This window comes from Dermochelys coriacea, chromosome 3, assembly GCF_009764565.3.
Source record: "Dermochelys coriacea isolate rDerCor1 chromosome 3, rDerCor1.pri.v4, whole genome shotgun sequence".
Taxonomy (NCBI): Eukaryota; Metazoa; Chordata; order Testudines; family Dermochelyidae; genus Dermochelys; species Dermochelys coriacea.
In genome coordinates, this window is record NC_050070.1 from 210,732,420 (window position 1) to 210,749,244 (window position 16,825).

General features: G+C 43.8%; 1 protein-coding gene across 1 annotated transcript in view; it reads right to left on the minus strand.

The window, feature by feature from the left end:
* The window catches only part of ABHD12 (abhydrolase domain containing 12, lysophospholipase), a 60,540-nt gene that overhangs the window by 15,281 nt on the left and 28,434 nt on the right, over positions 1-16,825 (minus strand). The window contains exons 4-7 of the mRNA XM_038395663.2: positions 13,085-13,204; positions 11,429-11,459; positions 7,686-7,731; positions 3,066-3,195 (exon numbers count right to left, since the gene is read on the minus strand). Coding sequence (XP_038251591.1) covers positions 3,066-3,195; positions 7,686-7,731; positions 11,429-11,459; positions 13,085-13,204 — 327 coding nt within the window. The remainder of the gene's footprint in view (positions 1-3,065; positions 3,196-7,685; positions 7,732-11,428; positions 11,460-13,084; positions 13,205-16,825) is intronic.

The following is a 16,825-nucleotide window of genomic DNA, read 5'->3' on the forward strand; positions in this document are numbered from 1 at the left end:
TTACTCACTGCTAAAGACCAGCAGCAACTCAAAGCGATAGCATGACATACTGTCACTTGGAAGATCCATCTCTGAGACTGATCTCAAGACAGCTGCACTTCAAGCCAATGTCAAGACTGGAAGTGTAGGCAACAGGGCAAGACAGTAAGTGGCTCAACTGATTGATGTTTTGCAATTCTTAACACTCGGATACGGGAAAGCCTTTCAGAGGGCTTAATGAACACCTCAGAATACTTCCTCCTCTTCCCTACTGCTCTGTTTTATATGACTGGAGATTAAAGGAGCTGCTATTCAGCCAAATTCCATTTCCTTGGACATAGAGATAGCTGAGAGATGAGTCACACTCAATGAGAGATGCAGGATTTTTCTTAAGTTCAGACACAGAATCTGCCCTCCTTAGTTCCTCATGCTTACGGCTTCGAGTCTTTCAAGAAGGTCATGGATTCCGTGACTTTCCGGGACCTCCGGGACTTCCGCAGCTGCTAGTGTGGCTGACCTCAGAACCACCTGAGCAGCTGGGGCGGCCCTAGAGTTAGGGTTATTTTTAGTAAACCTCACTGCAGGTCACGGGCTGTGACTTTTTGGTTATTGCCCGTGATTTTTACTAAAAATACCTGTGACTAAATCGTAGCCTTACTCATGCTCCACGCACTCTCCTAACATGACCAGGATTCCTTCATTGAAACCTTCCAGCAGACCCCCATTCCTCCTCTTTTCACACATTGCTTCCCAAAGGCTCCGCTTCCACAGTCTCTCCGGTCCTCTTACTGCCCACAAATTCTCCTCTGCTGGTCCCCACTACTGCTGAGCTCCCGTGACACACACACACACACACTCTGGAATAGGTAACAGCTCAAGAGCTTGCAAATTTCAGCACACCAGGCAAACTGAGACCTTGGGCCTTGTCTTCACTGCTATAAAAGCACTGGGCCTGATCTTACCTAGTTTACCTCAGTCTTCATTGTGTTTTTGTCATGGGACAGCTCATGCATATTAATTACCACATGGTAAACCACACATCTTTTTCAGCCATGCAGACAAGGCCCTAAAGGAGGACTGTGGGTTGAGTGGAGGGAGAGAAGATGGAAGCTTACAAATTTCAGATAAATAAACGCTTACCATTTAATATTCACACTTCACTGTTACCCATATGATTTGTGCAACAGCAGGCATTCCAGCAATACAGAATCTGCGGCAATTTGAGTGTGCCAATCATTTATAAAAATACAGCTGTTTATTAATTAAAGGCAGCACGTTTTCAAAGACAGGAGAGAGATAGGCAGAAAAATCTGAAGTGACAACTGCATTGTACTGTACGGGCAGGGTTCCGGCAGAGTGTTTTGAAAAAAACTCCCTGCCCCTCCCTCTTTTAAGGGCAGACACTTATTCTCTCTTGTAAATATAAAATATCCCAGTACTTCCATTGCAGGCTTTGCCTATCAAACTACACATTATGATAGAATCATAGAATATCAGGGCTGGAAGGAACCTCAGGAGGTCATCTAGTCCAACCGCCTGCTCAAAACAGGATAATCTAATGTCTACAATGGTGACAGATCTGGAAACACATATCCTCATAGTGTTCCCTTTTCCGTGGGATAATTCCTCCTTTCAATTCTGGGAAGAATTTTGCAATGTCGTTAACAAAAAGTCAGCTCTCTCCAGAAATTCACTCAGTTCTGAAGTGCCACAAGTTAAATTTGCAGGCAGCTTAATACAGTGTCTCCCAAATGGTGGGTCCTCACCCACAAGTGGGACACAGGAAGGTTCTAGATAGGTTGCCATGTCCAGGGCCAGATTAACCCATCACTGGGCCCTGGCCTAGGTGCACACCTGCTTCTCCCAGCCCAGCTCTCAGGGGAGGGTGTGTGAGAATGAGCCTGCCCCACGCTCACTCCTTAGAAGTGGCTCCTGTCCTGTGCAGTTGGACCCAGTTCCCTGGTAAGGGCATCATTGTCTGGTGCACAGGGTTGCAGCACCCCTCAGGTTTGGCCTGGCCTCCCCATGACAGAAGAGCAGTTGCAACAAACCTCAGTGGCATTGTGACCCTAAGTATTGGGTCACAACTCCACTTGCCCACATTTGGCCTGGCTGCTTTTCTGTCTTTATGGAGAGATGGGTAGGTCAAACATGGGTGTTACTGCAACCCCATGCGCTGGGTTACAATGCCCGGAGATGGGCCCAGCCTGTGGGACAGGAGCCATGCTGAGGGGTGAGTGCAGGGAAGGCTTACTCTCCAACTCGCCCTCCCCTTTCTCCCGAGGGTCTCCCCTGCCCGCAGACCAGTGTTAGTGTCCTGGCGCCAGGGTGGAGGATGCATATATGCAATGGTGGTCACAAAAGACAACAAAAAGCAGTTGGTTTGGTTGCCTTATTAAGTCAGTGGTTCCAAAACTTTTTACTATGAACCAATAGCCAGACCTTGTCTTAAACTACTTCACAATCCGCATCCTGCCAATTAAGGCAATGCATTCAGTTTTGTTGCTGCGTCTAGCTTTTAAAGACTTTTTCATACTTCATTTCTACAAGAGAAATCACCATTTTAACGGTTTAATTGCCCCAGTGCTGATCTGTAAATCATGCACATGTGCAGTAAGATAGTTTGAGAAATATATTTTCTAGCCACACAAAATTTTACCCTTTCAAGAGTGTACAGGATGGAATCCAGTGGGTATGGCTATAAAAAAAAAGCACACACTCAAAACACTGGTATGAATGGGTGCAACTCCACTGATGTCCATGGAACTGTGCCTGCTTACACCAGTGACTATTTTTCCCCACGATCTGCCCATTATTTCTCTAATTACATGATGTAATGCTGATCTTATTGCCTTCTAATTTCCAATCCAGCCCTCTGGAATTTTAGGACACAAGTTCTATTCACTATCCCATTTCCTAATTAAAAAGAGCAAAGAATGAATCTGAATTTAATCACTGCAAAATAATTTAGACACAAATCAGAATGGATTATAGCCACTATCCATAAATGGCACTACATTTGTCAAAGATCAACATAGATCTACTCTGATTATTCTAGAGAGTTGCCATCTGAATTGGAGGCTTACCCTGTGCCTAAGGAGTGCCCCCATATATAGACAGGATTGTCTCCACTTCTTGCTTTTATCCAGTCAAAAACGTGGAGTGCATCATAGGTCATTCCTCTCTCTGATGGAGTGCCCACAGAATCTCCCCAACCTGAAACACAAACATTTTAAGTCACACCTAAGCCATCCAGAAAAATAAGGCATTTCTTATGCCTTCATCAACAAGCTGCATGCCCATAACTATGAAGGCATTTGAAACATGAAAATATTCTTGCTTGCTGTATTGTACCTGTACACCAAATTAAAGCTGGAAGAAGAAAAAAAAAAGACTGGCACAGCACAAGTGTCTCAGCATGTCTCACTTAAAGCCTCAGTCAAGCTTCTACTATTAGAACTTGGCTACTGTCAGCTGCCAAGCAGATTGTAGGTTTGGCAGACAATGAAAGCAAGAGCCGGTGCTCCTGTTGGAAGTGAATGTTCCAGTATCCTGCATTCTGGTTCCACTATAGGCCAGTTCTTGCATGCAGAGCGGCCACTTTCAGGTCTTAAAACGCCTCTCCTCAGATTCAGATTCCAAGGCCAGAAGGGACCACTGTGGTCGTCTAGTCTGACCTCCTGTATAACAGCCCAGAGAGCTTCATCAAAATAATTCCTAGAGCAGAGCTTTTAGAAAAACATCCAATCTTGATTTTAAAATGGTCAGTGATGGAGAATCTACCATGACCCCTCATAAGTTGTTCCAATGATTAATTTACTCTCACTGTTAAAAAAAAAAAATGTATGCCTCATTTCCACTCAATTTGTCTAGCTTCAACTTCCAGCTATTGAATGTTAGACCTTTCTCCGCTAGATTGAAGAGACCATTATTCAATATTTGTTCCCCATTTAGATACTTATAGACTGATCGAGTCACCCTTAACCTTTTCTTTGTTAAGTTACATAAATTGAGCTCCTTGAGTCCATTACTAAAAAGCATGATTTCTAATCCTTTAATCATTCTCATGGCTCTTCTATGAACTCTCTCCAATTCATCAACATCCTTCTCAAATCGTGGGCACCAGAACTGGACACAGTATTGCCGCAGCAGTCACACCAGTGCCAAATACAGAGATAACACACACCAGCAAGAGTAATGAACAAATTTTCAAAACATTTGGATGCTTGATCTCTAAAGAGAGGGGGTACAAGCTGTGCAGTAGATTCTGCTGAGACCTTGTCCAACAGAGTTGCTGCTGAGCTACAAGAGGTTGTTACTCAACAGGCATTTGATATTGGTTCATAGATCAGTATAATCTGTGGCCAACTGTAAGTAGCATATATATGGCTTGGTCAAATCCTTCAACAAACTAATGTATGATTATACACCAACCCAGTCTAAGATGTTCACTCGGTCCTTTTGTGAGTTACAATTAAAAGATTATGACGAGGAATTTTATGAGCTTTTGGAAACAATTTATATTTAAGACTTTTCTCCTTGAAAATGCTCTGTGTAAAATGCTCTGAAAGGGCAGCAACACGATACTAGATCAAGCCTGGAGAAAAGATAGCACTCAGGCTGTGTGATTTAGGAAAAGAGTACTGAGCTAAAACAGCCTATATCCCTGTACCCCTTGTTAGCAGTGCAAATTGTATGGACTTCCCTGCATTACTAACAGGTTTCAGAGTAGCAGCCGTGTTAGTCTGTATTCGCAAAAAGAAAAGGAGGACTTGTGGCACCTTAGAGACAAACAAATTTATTAGAGCATAAGCTTTCGTGAGCTACAGCTCACTTCATCGGATGCATTTGGTGGAAAAAACAGAGGAGAGATTTATATACACACACACAGAGAACATGAAACAATGGGTTTATCATACACACTGTAAGGAGAGTGATCACTTAAGATGAGCCATCACCAGCAGCGGGGGGGGGGGGAAAGGAGGAAAACCTTTCATGGTGACAAGCAAGGTAGGCTATTTCCAGCAGTTAACAAGAATATCAGAGGAACAGTGGGGGGTGAGGTGGGGGGGGAAAATAACATGGGGAAATAGTTTTACTTTGTGTAATGACTCTCCATTCCCAGTCTCTATTCAAGCCTAAGTTAATTGTATCCAGTTTGCAAATTAATTCCAATTCAGCAGTCTCTCGTTGGAGTCTGTTTTTGAAGCTTTTTTGTTGAAGGATAGCCACTCTTAGGTCTGTGATCGAGTGACCAGAGAGATTGAAGTGTTCTCCAACGGGTTTTTGAATGTTATAATTCTTGACGTCTGATTTGTGTCCATTCATTCTTTTACGTAGAGACTGTCCAGTTTGGCCAATGTACATGGCAGAGGGGCATTGCTGACACATGATGGCATATCACATTGGTAGATGCGCAGGTGAACGAGCCTCTGATAGTGTGGCTGATGTGATCAGGCCCTATGATGGTATCCCCTGAATAGATATGTGGACAGAGTTGGCAACGGGCTTTGTTGCAAGGATAGGTTCCTGGGTTAGTGGTTCTGTTGTGTGGTGTGTGGTTGCTGGTGAGTATTTGCTTCAGATTGGGGGGCTGTCTGTAAGCAAGGACTGGTCTGTCTCCCAAGATCTGTGAGAGTGATGGGTCGTCCTTCAGGATAGGTTGTAGATCCTTGATGATGCGTTGGAGAGGTTTTAGTTGAAGGATGAAGGTGATGGCTAGTGGCGTTCTGTTATTTTCTTTGTTGGGCCTGTCCTGTAGTAGGTGACTTCTGGGTACTCTTCTGGCTCTGTCAATCTGTTTCTTCACTTCAGCAGGTGGGTATTGTAGTTGTAGGAATGCATGATAGAGATCTTGTAGGTGTTTGTCTCTGTCTGAGGGGTTGGAGCAAATGCGGTTATATCGTAGCGCTTGGCTGTAGACAATGGATCGAGTGGTATGATCTGGATGAAAGCTAGAGGCATGTAGGTAGGAATAGCGGTCAGTAGGTTTCCGATATAGGGTGGTGTTTATGTGACCATCGCTTATTAGCACCGTAGTGTCCAGGAAGTGGATCTCTTGTGTGTACTGGTCCAGGCTGAGGTTGATGGTGGGATGGAAATTGTTGAAATCATGGTGGAATTCCTCAAGAGCTTCTTTTCCATGGGTCCAGATGATGAAGATGTCATCAATATAGCGCGAGTAGGGGCATTAGGGGACGAGAGCTGAGGAAGCGTTGTTCTAAGTCAGCCATAAAAATGTTGGCATACTGTGGGGCCATGCGGGTACCCATCGCAGTGCCGCTGATTTGAAGGTATACATTGTCCCCAAATGTGAAATAGTTATGGGTGAGGACAAAGTCACAAAGTTCAGCCACCAGGTTAGCCGTGACAGTATCGGGGATACTGTTCCTGACGGCTTGTAGCCCATCTTTGTGTGGAATGTTGGTGTCGAGGCTTCTACATCCATAGTGGCCAGGATGGTGTTTTTAGGAAGATCACCAATGGACTGTAGTTTCCTCAGGAAGTCAGTGGTGTCTCGAAGATAGCTGGGAGTGCTGGTAACGAAGGGCCTGAGGAGGGAGTCTACATAGCCAGACAATCCTGCTGCCAGGGTGCCAATGCCTGAGATGATGGGGCGTCCAGGATTTCCAGGTTTATGGATCTTGGGTAGCAGATAGAATACCCTAGGTCGGGGCTCCAGGGGTGTGTCTGTGCGGATTTGTTCTTGTGCTTTTTCAGGGAGTTTCTTGAGCAAATGCTGTAGTTTCTTTTGGTAACCCTCAGTGGGATCAGAGGGTAATGGCTTGTAGAAAGTGGTGTTGGAGAGCTGCCTAGTAGCCTCTTGTTCATATTCCGACCTATTCATGATGACGACAGCACCTCCTTTGTCAGCCTTTTTGATTATGATGTCAGAGTTGTTTCTGAGGCTGTGGATGGCATTGTGTTCTGCATGGCTGAGGTTATGGGGTAAGCGATGCTGCTTTTCCACAATTTCAGCTCGACAGTAGATGTAATGTACATTTTGCTGAGCAGAGTTCCAGACATCCAATTGTTGCAAGGCCAGTGGGTGGCATTCCCAATGAACGGCTTTCAAAACTTGTCTGCTGGAAGCACACCAAGTTGGGGAGGGTAGTAAAGAAACCTATAGATATCTGTATTTTTTAAGACAAAATCTGAGCTGTCAGAGAATATATTGCTGCAGCAGTGGCCATTCAATCCATGAGTTTCAGGATGGTTCAGTGATTATGGCTCTAGCCTAGAGCTGGGCAGATTTGCGTCAAATTACCTGCTCTGCACAGACTTCCTGGGTGACTATAGGCAAATCACATAGCCTCTCTCTGACTCAGTTTCACACCTATAAACTGGGGATAATAGCACTGCCGTACCTCAGAGGGATATTGGGAGAATAAATACATTAAAGACTGTGAGGCGTTCAGATACTATGGTGACGCGGGTCATATAATTATATGCTTTGAGAAGGGGAAAAGGTAGTAGGATCTCATGGTTTATGTGCTACACAGGAAAAGACAAATCAGAGAAACATTAAAGAAGGTGACACATTCTACTGAGATTTTAAGAACTCAATGAAAATTCAAGAAATGTCTAACTGGTAACAGCTTCCGAAACTGTAAAAACAGCAGTTAGCAGTAAGATCAAAATTAGCAATGTCCAGATAAGACAGACAGAGCCAAACACAGCTTCCTAACAAACAAACACACACTCACCTCGATAATCAAATGTGACTACATGGTAACCAAGGGAACTTAGAACCTAAACAGAAAAGGAAAGTATTTAACACACAGCCACAAACAGAGTAACAGCTATACTGTCACTTATACGTCACACCCAGTAACAGAGAGCTTTGTTCCACAGCACGTGTTCTAATTTATGGCATCAATCCAACATCTAGAAGAAGGGAATACACAATGATCCAGGCAAGGACTTGCACACATCCAATTATTTCAGATTGTAATTTTGTTTCTGCTTATTTCCCCAGCCTCAGACAGAGAGGAAGAATGGTCCTGTGGTCAGGATGAGGGCCTGGAACTCATGACACTTGGGTTCAATTCCTTGCTCCGCCTCAAACTTCAATGTGGCCATCGGCAAGTCACTTAGCCTCTGTGCCTCAGTTCCCCATCTATGCAATGGGGACAATAGGGGTGTTGTGAGGATAAACACATTAAAGACAGCTAGGTGCTTGGCTGTTATGGTAATGGGAGTCATAGGAGTACCTAAAATAGACAGACCATTCCACAGAGGTATTTGTTCTACATGCGCTCCCAGAAGAGTCTGAGCATTTCATTGTTACCCTCATCTGGTTTTGATCACTACTCCACACTCTTCCAGATGTGATGACTTGAAGCAGAACCCTTAAGGTCGCTTTTTGCATAGCACCAGTAATAAACTACAAGACGAACCACTCATGAGCCTTAAGGTCTTTTTAAATGTTCCCTTGAAGCATGAATTTTGTCTTTGAGACTGTAAATACTCACTCGGCTTTATAGTTTTGCACAAGTGACAGTGTCTTAAGGAAGCATTATTTTCATCTATATGAACACCAGCTTTAAGTTCGGGAAAACAACAGACAACACCTTGCCTTGTTTCTATCAGTGCAATCTGAAAAATCAAGCAAAAATCCAAAAGGAGACAGATATCATTCCGGCTACAGCCTCTCTTCTGGAACTATTTTACCATTAGGGATTTCAAAATTCTGCTGCTGTCTACCCCACACCCCAACCTTTAGATTTTTCAGTGAAACACTACAAAGGCTACCTTATTTATATTATTCAAATGTACAAGCTGTTCCTACCCAGCTGATACATGGAATATATTTTGTGGATGCTTGTGAATATTTAATGACATTAACATGTATGATAGATCAAAAGTGGCTGTTTTAGATTTTGAATGTTTTTAAACAAGCTCAAACGTGTCATCTAAAACAAATTGTTTAGAAAACTGGTCTGTTATCATGAAGATTTACATTCGTGTCTTAGCACTGATGACCTTTGTAAATTCTGTTGCAAACAAGTAAAAAATTGCCACGTTAACAAAGGAATTTGTTTTTAAAAGGCCTTAGCAAAAGTGATCTTAAAGTTCCAGATCTTAAACACACTGTACCAACTTACAACATTTTAAAGGACCTACAGTGGCTAAGTCTATTTTGGCATTTTTAGGTCTTGTCTCCACAAGAAAATTGGAGCAATCAGGGCAACTCCTTTGTGCGAATACTTTGAAACTAAGAGTGGCCTGGTTCTAGTCATCAGAGCCAGGCACATGGCTATTAGCTTTACAAGACTGATTTACTCTGACACATTCAGTGTGGTGCGCTGGGGGATAGCGGGTAAGGAAAGGCTGGCTTTATACCTTTTTCAAGAACTATAAACAGAACCTTTTTGCTGTCATGCCCCTGGATGGTACACAGGACAATGTCTTCCCTACAACTGTTTGTGCTTGTGTCCAATAAATACGTAGTTCCAAGACACAATGCTCTCATTGTTTCAATTACTGCTGTGAATAGGACAGGCCTGTGATATGCAGAACAAAGAAGCCTGGATCAGCTCTCCAACACCACAGCAAAGGTCACCAAAAGAACAGGGTGACAGTAATTACGTATAAGGCTACGATTTCGTCAGAGAGGTTGCGGAAGTCACTGATTCCGTGACTTCCAGAGACCTCAGTGACATTGGGGCACCACAGCAGCGCAGCCGACGTGGGACCCCTGCAACTGACCAGCCAGTGCAGGCCCCCAAACTCCCCAGTCGCCACAGGCAGTGGGGGGACCCCAGCAGCTCCCCAGGCCTGCAGGGTGGCAGGGAATCCCCCCCCAGCTCCCACCCCAGAGCTCCTCAGCCACTCCTGGCAGCGGAGGGACTCCAGCAGCTGCTGCCGCTGGCAGGAGCCCCTCACCGCTCCCAATTCCCAAACCCCATGAGCAGCAGGGCCCCCCAGCTGCCACTGGCGATAGGGGGACCCTTGACTATAGAGTTGACAGTCTCTGAAGCTGGATGTGTGTGAGGGAACAGAGTTCCCTTTTATATTCCTAAACAGTGTAATCCATAATCATACAAGTACTATGTGTCTATACAGCGTTTTTCATCAGTTGACCCCGAAGTGCTTTAGAAATTATTATGCCAAGACACCAGGGTGCGTTTAGGGAAGGGGCAGAAACTCATCTTCAACAGAGCACTGTCAGTGGACCTCGCAGGTATGTCTCCACTCCCACATCACCAACTTTCATATTGATCTTAGCAGGTACGTGTCTAAGGATTTGCATTTTCTTCTTCCCTGGCACCACCACCCAACTACCGGCGCTGAGAAGGAATGCTCCACTCCATTTCTCTCTCCTTCCACTAGCTTACTTATTGTTGTTTCTCAATTTTTCTAGTGATCTCCTTCAACAAAATAATCCCAACAAAATAATCACCCCCGAACATCTGATGCTCATCTATTTGCCATGCAGCAGAGTGACATTATCTTGATCTCATTGCTGTAACCTGCAAGACATACCAAATTGCTCAGAAATTTGTAATCTGGGCAAGGGAAGTTAGGGAAAACTACCTGAACTGCTCCCTCTTTTCTAAGCAACTCTGGTATTTTCCAGACTCTGGGCAGCTCCAGTGATGCTCAGAACCTACAGGCAGCCCCAAAGAAAGGGGCCAGAACCTAGCCAATTTGAATTTGCTGCTACATGCACTTACAGAGGTTTCTTTTTTACATACCATTGGTAAATGGACCAAGTATAATTTTTGAGTCCAGCTGTTGCAACATATTTTAGATGAGCTGACTGAGGCAGGCAGGTTAAGTGACTTGTCTAAGGTCATGCCGCAAGGCAGCAGCAGAGCCAGGACTAGAACCCAAGTGTCTGGACACTCAGTCCTCTGCTATATCCACTAGACTACGCTCAGGCTCCATTTATTCAGCAGTTGTGGTGTGTTTTTTAAAACAGACATTGCCTGCTCTTCTTGCTCATGTATACAATAACTACAAAGCTAATTTGTCCATTTGGGCAAATGGAAAATGTCTTACAGAATACAGTGGTTCCTAGGAAACTAAAAATCGAGATGATATTTTCATTACGTTCTCTTTAACCACTAGATGCCATGTTGCCGAAACTCAGTTGTTCTTTGTTTTGGAAGAAAAGAAACAGTCATCTGCCTCTTTTGAGTTGACAAATTGCACTCGATAAGTGACCTGAATTAAGAAGGCTTTGCTAAAGGGAAAGGATTATTCACAGGATAAGCAGCATGGCAATCAGATCATTTTACAGGCGCCAGCACTCTGATACCAATTATAAAGAGAAAGATATAATCTACAAATCCAGGAGAGAATACTCACAGGCTTGTAGAACTATAATTCGTTTTCTATAAAAGTACAATAAGGCCAGGATATTTTGTGATTACACGTTTAGTGCTTTTATTTCCTCAATCTGTATAATGCAACAGTTTGGAGGACGCACGGAGTCACTTACCTTGTAAAGTTCCACACGGTGATCCCCTCCTCTGTGAAAGGAAATTTAGGGAAAGAGGAGGAAGACATTAGTATTTAAGATTCCAAAGGCACATATCTTCAGAGTTATACTTTTTTCTCCGGGTCTCTAATTAAATACGGACAAATGCAGGTATTCTACAAATATACATTTTAAATACCTTACCTAACTATTGCATTCCCTGTAGCGTAGACACTCTCTAAAATGGATGTTGGCTTCAAAAGAACATGGGTGTTAATGAACTCTGAAATGTGCCAATACTCTTTGGAATAGGGCAGTGGTTCTCAAACTTTTGTACTGGTGACCCCCTTCAAATAGCAAGCCTCTGAGTGTGACCCCCCCTTACAAATTAAAAACACTTTTTAATGTATTTAACACCATTATAAATGCTGGATGCAACGCAGGGTTTGGGGTGGAGGCTGACAGCTTGCGATGTCCTGAGGGGTCCCGACCCCCAGTTTGAGAACCCCTGGAATAGGGTGACCTTATAGCAAGTGTGAAAAATCAGGATGGGGGTGGGAGGTAATAGGAGCCTAAAAAAGAAATATTTTTTCTTTTTGGAGCCCCAAATATCGGGGACTGACCCTATAAAATCAGAACATATGGTCACTGTACTTTGGAATATACAGATTGGTAAGGAAAAGGGGACACACACACACGCCCCACCCACAGGAAAGTTAAAGTGCTACAATACACAGAGATAGGATAACTAACAAATTTATTTGAGCATAAGCTTTCGTGCGCTACAGCTTACTTCATCGGAGCTGTAGCTCACGAAAGCTTATGCTCAAATAAATTTGTTAGTCTCTAAGGTGCCACAAGTACTCCTTTTCTTTTTTTTTTTTTGCGAATACAGACTAACACAGCTGCTACTCTGAAAAGAAATAGGATGGTAAGCTTGCCCACACATGCTGATGTCTGAAGAAACCGCTGAAGTAAGGTCCTACCATACTAATGGTTTTTAGCACCCCAGAACAAAGCCCTGAGAATTTACACATACACAAAAAGGAAACTACAGTTATTCTGGATTTATAAAATGCTCCTATCCTATGCTCTAAACACAAACACAACAACAAAACTTACACAAACTCAACAACTACTCTCTCTGCCTTTGTTTTCCTTTCCTCAACATGAAATTATAAAATGAACTGACGGCAGCATCTGGCACTCGTGTTTCGGCTGCATATGAGCAAAGCGGCATAGCCAACTTCTCACCGCTATTTTCATCCCACAGTTTACATGGCCAGACATTTGACAATGCTGGAAATAAGTGCTCCCTTCCCTCCCACACTTGGCCCAGTAAGTTCGAAAGCCTCTTGCCACTCCGCGAAGCATATGGAACACTCATCCTGTCCCTCTCATATCCAGACCTCTGGATGAAGGAGCGTGATAGACAATGCATTGGAAAGGCAACTGATGACAACTCATTCCAGCAGTAAATCCAACATAGTCAGTTCTCCCTTCCCCACACTTATTAAATCCAAAGTATTTCCATTTTTAAAAACAGGCATTATTTTTTACCCCACAGAAACAAACTGCTTTGGCATTATTTGGCCCGATTTTGGAATCCAATGTAAACAAGTACACATACAATTGAAGAAATGCTATCCCTCTTTATAACTGATGCTTGTTCCTTACCTAGTTCCTGCATTTCCGTGCAAGTAAAGGATTACAGGATAGTTGGATCCCAAAGTGTCCTCATACCATGGCTGGCCTTTGCTTTGAGCATCCTTCCATAAGGCTGCAGGAACGGTGTGCCTAGGTACAAAGACAGAAAATTAATATGGCTTTGTTACTCAACTTTTCACATTCTAGATCAGAGATTTATTTACCTCAGTAGGACTCAAGTGCAGCCAGAGACATGCAATGCACAAATTATTTCAGACATCAACTAAGCCTTTGAAATAGAAAACACTACATGCTACAGATCTGTACTTTTCAATCCATTTGTACTACATTATAGCTCAGTGGTTACAATACAAGTAGGCAGAGTCAGGCCAGCTGCCATGATTTTCCCATCTAGCTTGGGAGAGCTCAAGATTCAGCTTCTAAAAGGAGCGCTTTGGTGAAGACTACTCTAAGACAAAGGTTAGGAAAATGTCCATGTCTTGCCCCAAAATTTCCTTTTTTGGAGTAATGAAGTCGACAGATTCATGATATTGGGTCCTCTGCTCTATGCAAGCTTAGAGGCAGACCAAACTTGTTAGTGGTCAGGGAGGCAAAGCTCCACCTCTGAGCCAGTTGAGACATTTCCATGGCCTTAGGGGAAAAAAAAAAAACTAAGCACTCCCTGGGTATGTCATCACTTCAAAGAAAAAGCCACAGCACCAAGTCTCCGAGTCCATGACTTGGTTTGGGTACAAGGCTAAAAATAGCAAAGTCTGACATTCCAACTTGGGCTGGTGTCTCTACACTGTTATTTTAATCTCATTTATAAATATCTGTATCCTATGTGATATAGTAATATTTAAGTGTTTTTTCTGCAATCATCAAACAGGAGAGAAGGATGGATGGAAGAATAATTTCTTGTGCTCTATGGAGCCTGGACTTAATCTTTAGTATGAAGGCAGGATCAGTTCAGAGTGCTACTTTAGCCTTATGGAATGTGCAGTATTGAGGTACAAAAAATCATATCCTAACTCAACCTGCTATGAGACACAGCTGTCATCAGAAAAGGCCATTTTAATGGTTAGAAAGTAATGGGACACCTTCACTAGCAGTTCAAATGAAGGGCCTGTAGTGATCTGAGAACCAGGTAAGATCCCACAGAAGAACTTGATGCACATCAAGAGGATGTAGAAAAGATGCTGCTCTCATAAGAAATGCTGGACATCTGGGTAAGATGGAATTCACTACTTGTCTATTGCACTAGGCATAGCAGAAAAAGCAGCAACTTGGCCTCTGAAAGTCTGAAGTGTCAGGCTTAACCAGAGTCTATTTTGAAGAAATCGGAGAATATGCCACACCAATGCAGATGTGGGGGTTGATACCCTGCTCCTAGCACCAATGGTTAAAGCTTAACCAGGCTCTTGAATCTGCTGAATTAGATTTATTCCAGGAAGCTAATAACCTCTTTGGTTTAAGAGGCTCTGTTCAAAAATCAGGCAATTAGGTTAAAAAACCTTATGCATGACTGGCCCTTGCAACAGCATATCCATTATGGATGGAAAGCAGATGGGCATACTTTGTACCATGTAATGAGATCAGAGAACCAAAGCCTCTTGGCCAAAATAGGGCTACCAGAATTACCAGTGTTGCTTCTCTCCTGAAGCACTCTGGGGAGGAGAGGCAAACCTCAGTCCCTTCTGGCCATTGCTACAAGGCATCTGTTGCCTTGGCTCTGTGATCCCACCAGCAAAAGAATAATACTGAAATCTTGTAATTCAAGTGGGAGGCAAGCAGATCTGTCACTGTAGTGTTTCAGTGTAGACACTACCTACTCTGATGGTAGGGTTCTCCCGTCAACATAGATAATCCATCTCCCTGAGAGCCAGTACCTAGGTCAATGGAAGAATTTTTTCATTGACTTAGCACAGTCTACGCAGAGACTTAGGTGAGCTTATCATCATTCAGGGGTGTGGATTTTTCACACCCCTGACTTAAGTAGTTAAATCAACCTAATTTTCTAGTATAAACCAGGCATACATTTCTTTACCAGGAGAGGAAACACCTCTGGGTGTAGTTCCCATTCTGGATGATTTAACTTCTGCCTACAGGTCAGAGCCAGGTCACCTGTAACATTCAATTCTGCCTTGGATGTGAAGGGAGCATGTTGATTGCAGATTCTCCTTTGCCCAAGTCATCAGGAAGTGAGTTTCTCTTTGAAGGACTGTAGACCTTGTTCCTTTTGTCTGTTGATGTCTGACATGACTGACTGGTGTTGTCTGTCCTGATCAGGATTTGAGATAAGTCCAGCTATGGGAGAGGAGCCCTGAGATCATATTGGACTGCCTTGAGCTCTTGCACGTTTATGCTGTGCTTGCTCTTTTGTTTGGACCAGATCACTTGGCCAGAACTTGACCCCATGTGAATGAATGGCCTAAGAACCTTCCTGGGTGGAGATACCTTTGCCACGGTAGTGTAGGCAGGGACAGGAGGAAGCTCTGCAGTGGCCTCACATGAGCACTGCCCCACTAAAAATATCAATGCAGGAGACCACCAATTACAGAAGAGACAAAAGCGCATGAATGGGAACTTCCTTGAGAGGGTGACTGTTTTCATAAGATTTCTCCACTTCTCCTATCTTTCCTGCAACAAGCAACTTTGTAGAGGACCAGGACTGTTCCCACTCAGAGCCCAGGAACACTCAGACCCTTAACTGATTCTTTCACAAAACTTTGCATAACGACAGGTTTCAGAGTAGCAGCCGTGTTAGTCTGTATTCGCAAAAAGAAAAGGAGTACTTGTGGCACCTTAGAGACTAACAAATTTATTAGAGCATAAGCAATGCATCCGATGAAGTGAGCTGTAGCTCACGAAAGCTTATGCTCTAATAAATTTGTTAGTCTCTAAGGTGCCACAAGTACTCCTTTTCTTTTTTCACAAAACTGGAGCTCTGCTGCATCCTTATTGCTTTGGCGGCACCAATGACAGACTCTAGATGAGGCCTGGATAAGGTGGGCACCCAGGAAGGGGGAACATAAACCCCATCCTTTCCAGGTTGACATTAACATTACTAGCAATTTTATAAACTCTTACAGTACTGTTGCTAAACCAAAGGCAAGGACTCATACTCGTCTGTTGAGTTCTTACAGCAAAGCTTAGGAAGCATTTGAGAGATTGTTGAATTGGGATCTGGAGATAGGCATACTTCACATCTACTTATGTGAAGTTAATGTACCATCCATCTGTCTAGAAGTTTGATTTTATTGTACGGCTCTCTTGAGATACTTGATGTCCACAGGTTCTCTGAAGCCTTTGACTTTTTTTTTTTTTTAAACTAGAAAAATATGGCATAAGAAAGGAGCATCTCAGACGGCCACACAACACCTCCCCTTCTCATGGAGAGATGGACATTCAAAGGGAGTCCTCTGTTTTCTGCTGGACTGGAAGATAGGGTTAGGCGTATGCTTATGGCAAGGAATAGCCCTGAGGCATGGCAGAGCTGGGGGCATGCTATGGAATGGAGGAAAGGGTTAGCCCCAAAGGCCCCTTACCAGGTTCTCTTTCCCTGGCTCCCTGCCGCCACCACAGCAGTTGCAGGGGAAGGGCTGCACAGCTGCTGCATGGTGAACAGATATGGCTGAGAGAGCAGGCTCCAGAGGCTGGACAAACAGCTGCCCTGTCCCTTTGGTACAGTGCTTCAACCTACGCTCCCCAAGCACCATGGGGGGGATGGGGGGAACGAGGCAGCCACTGCTTGCTGTTCCCTGGAAGGTT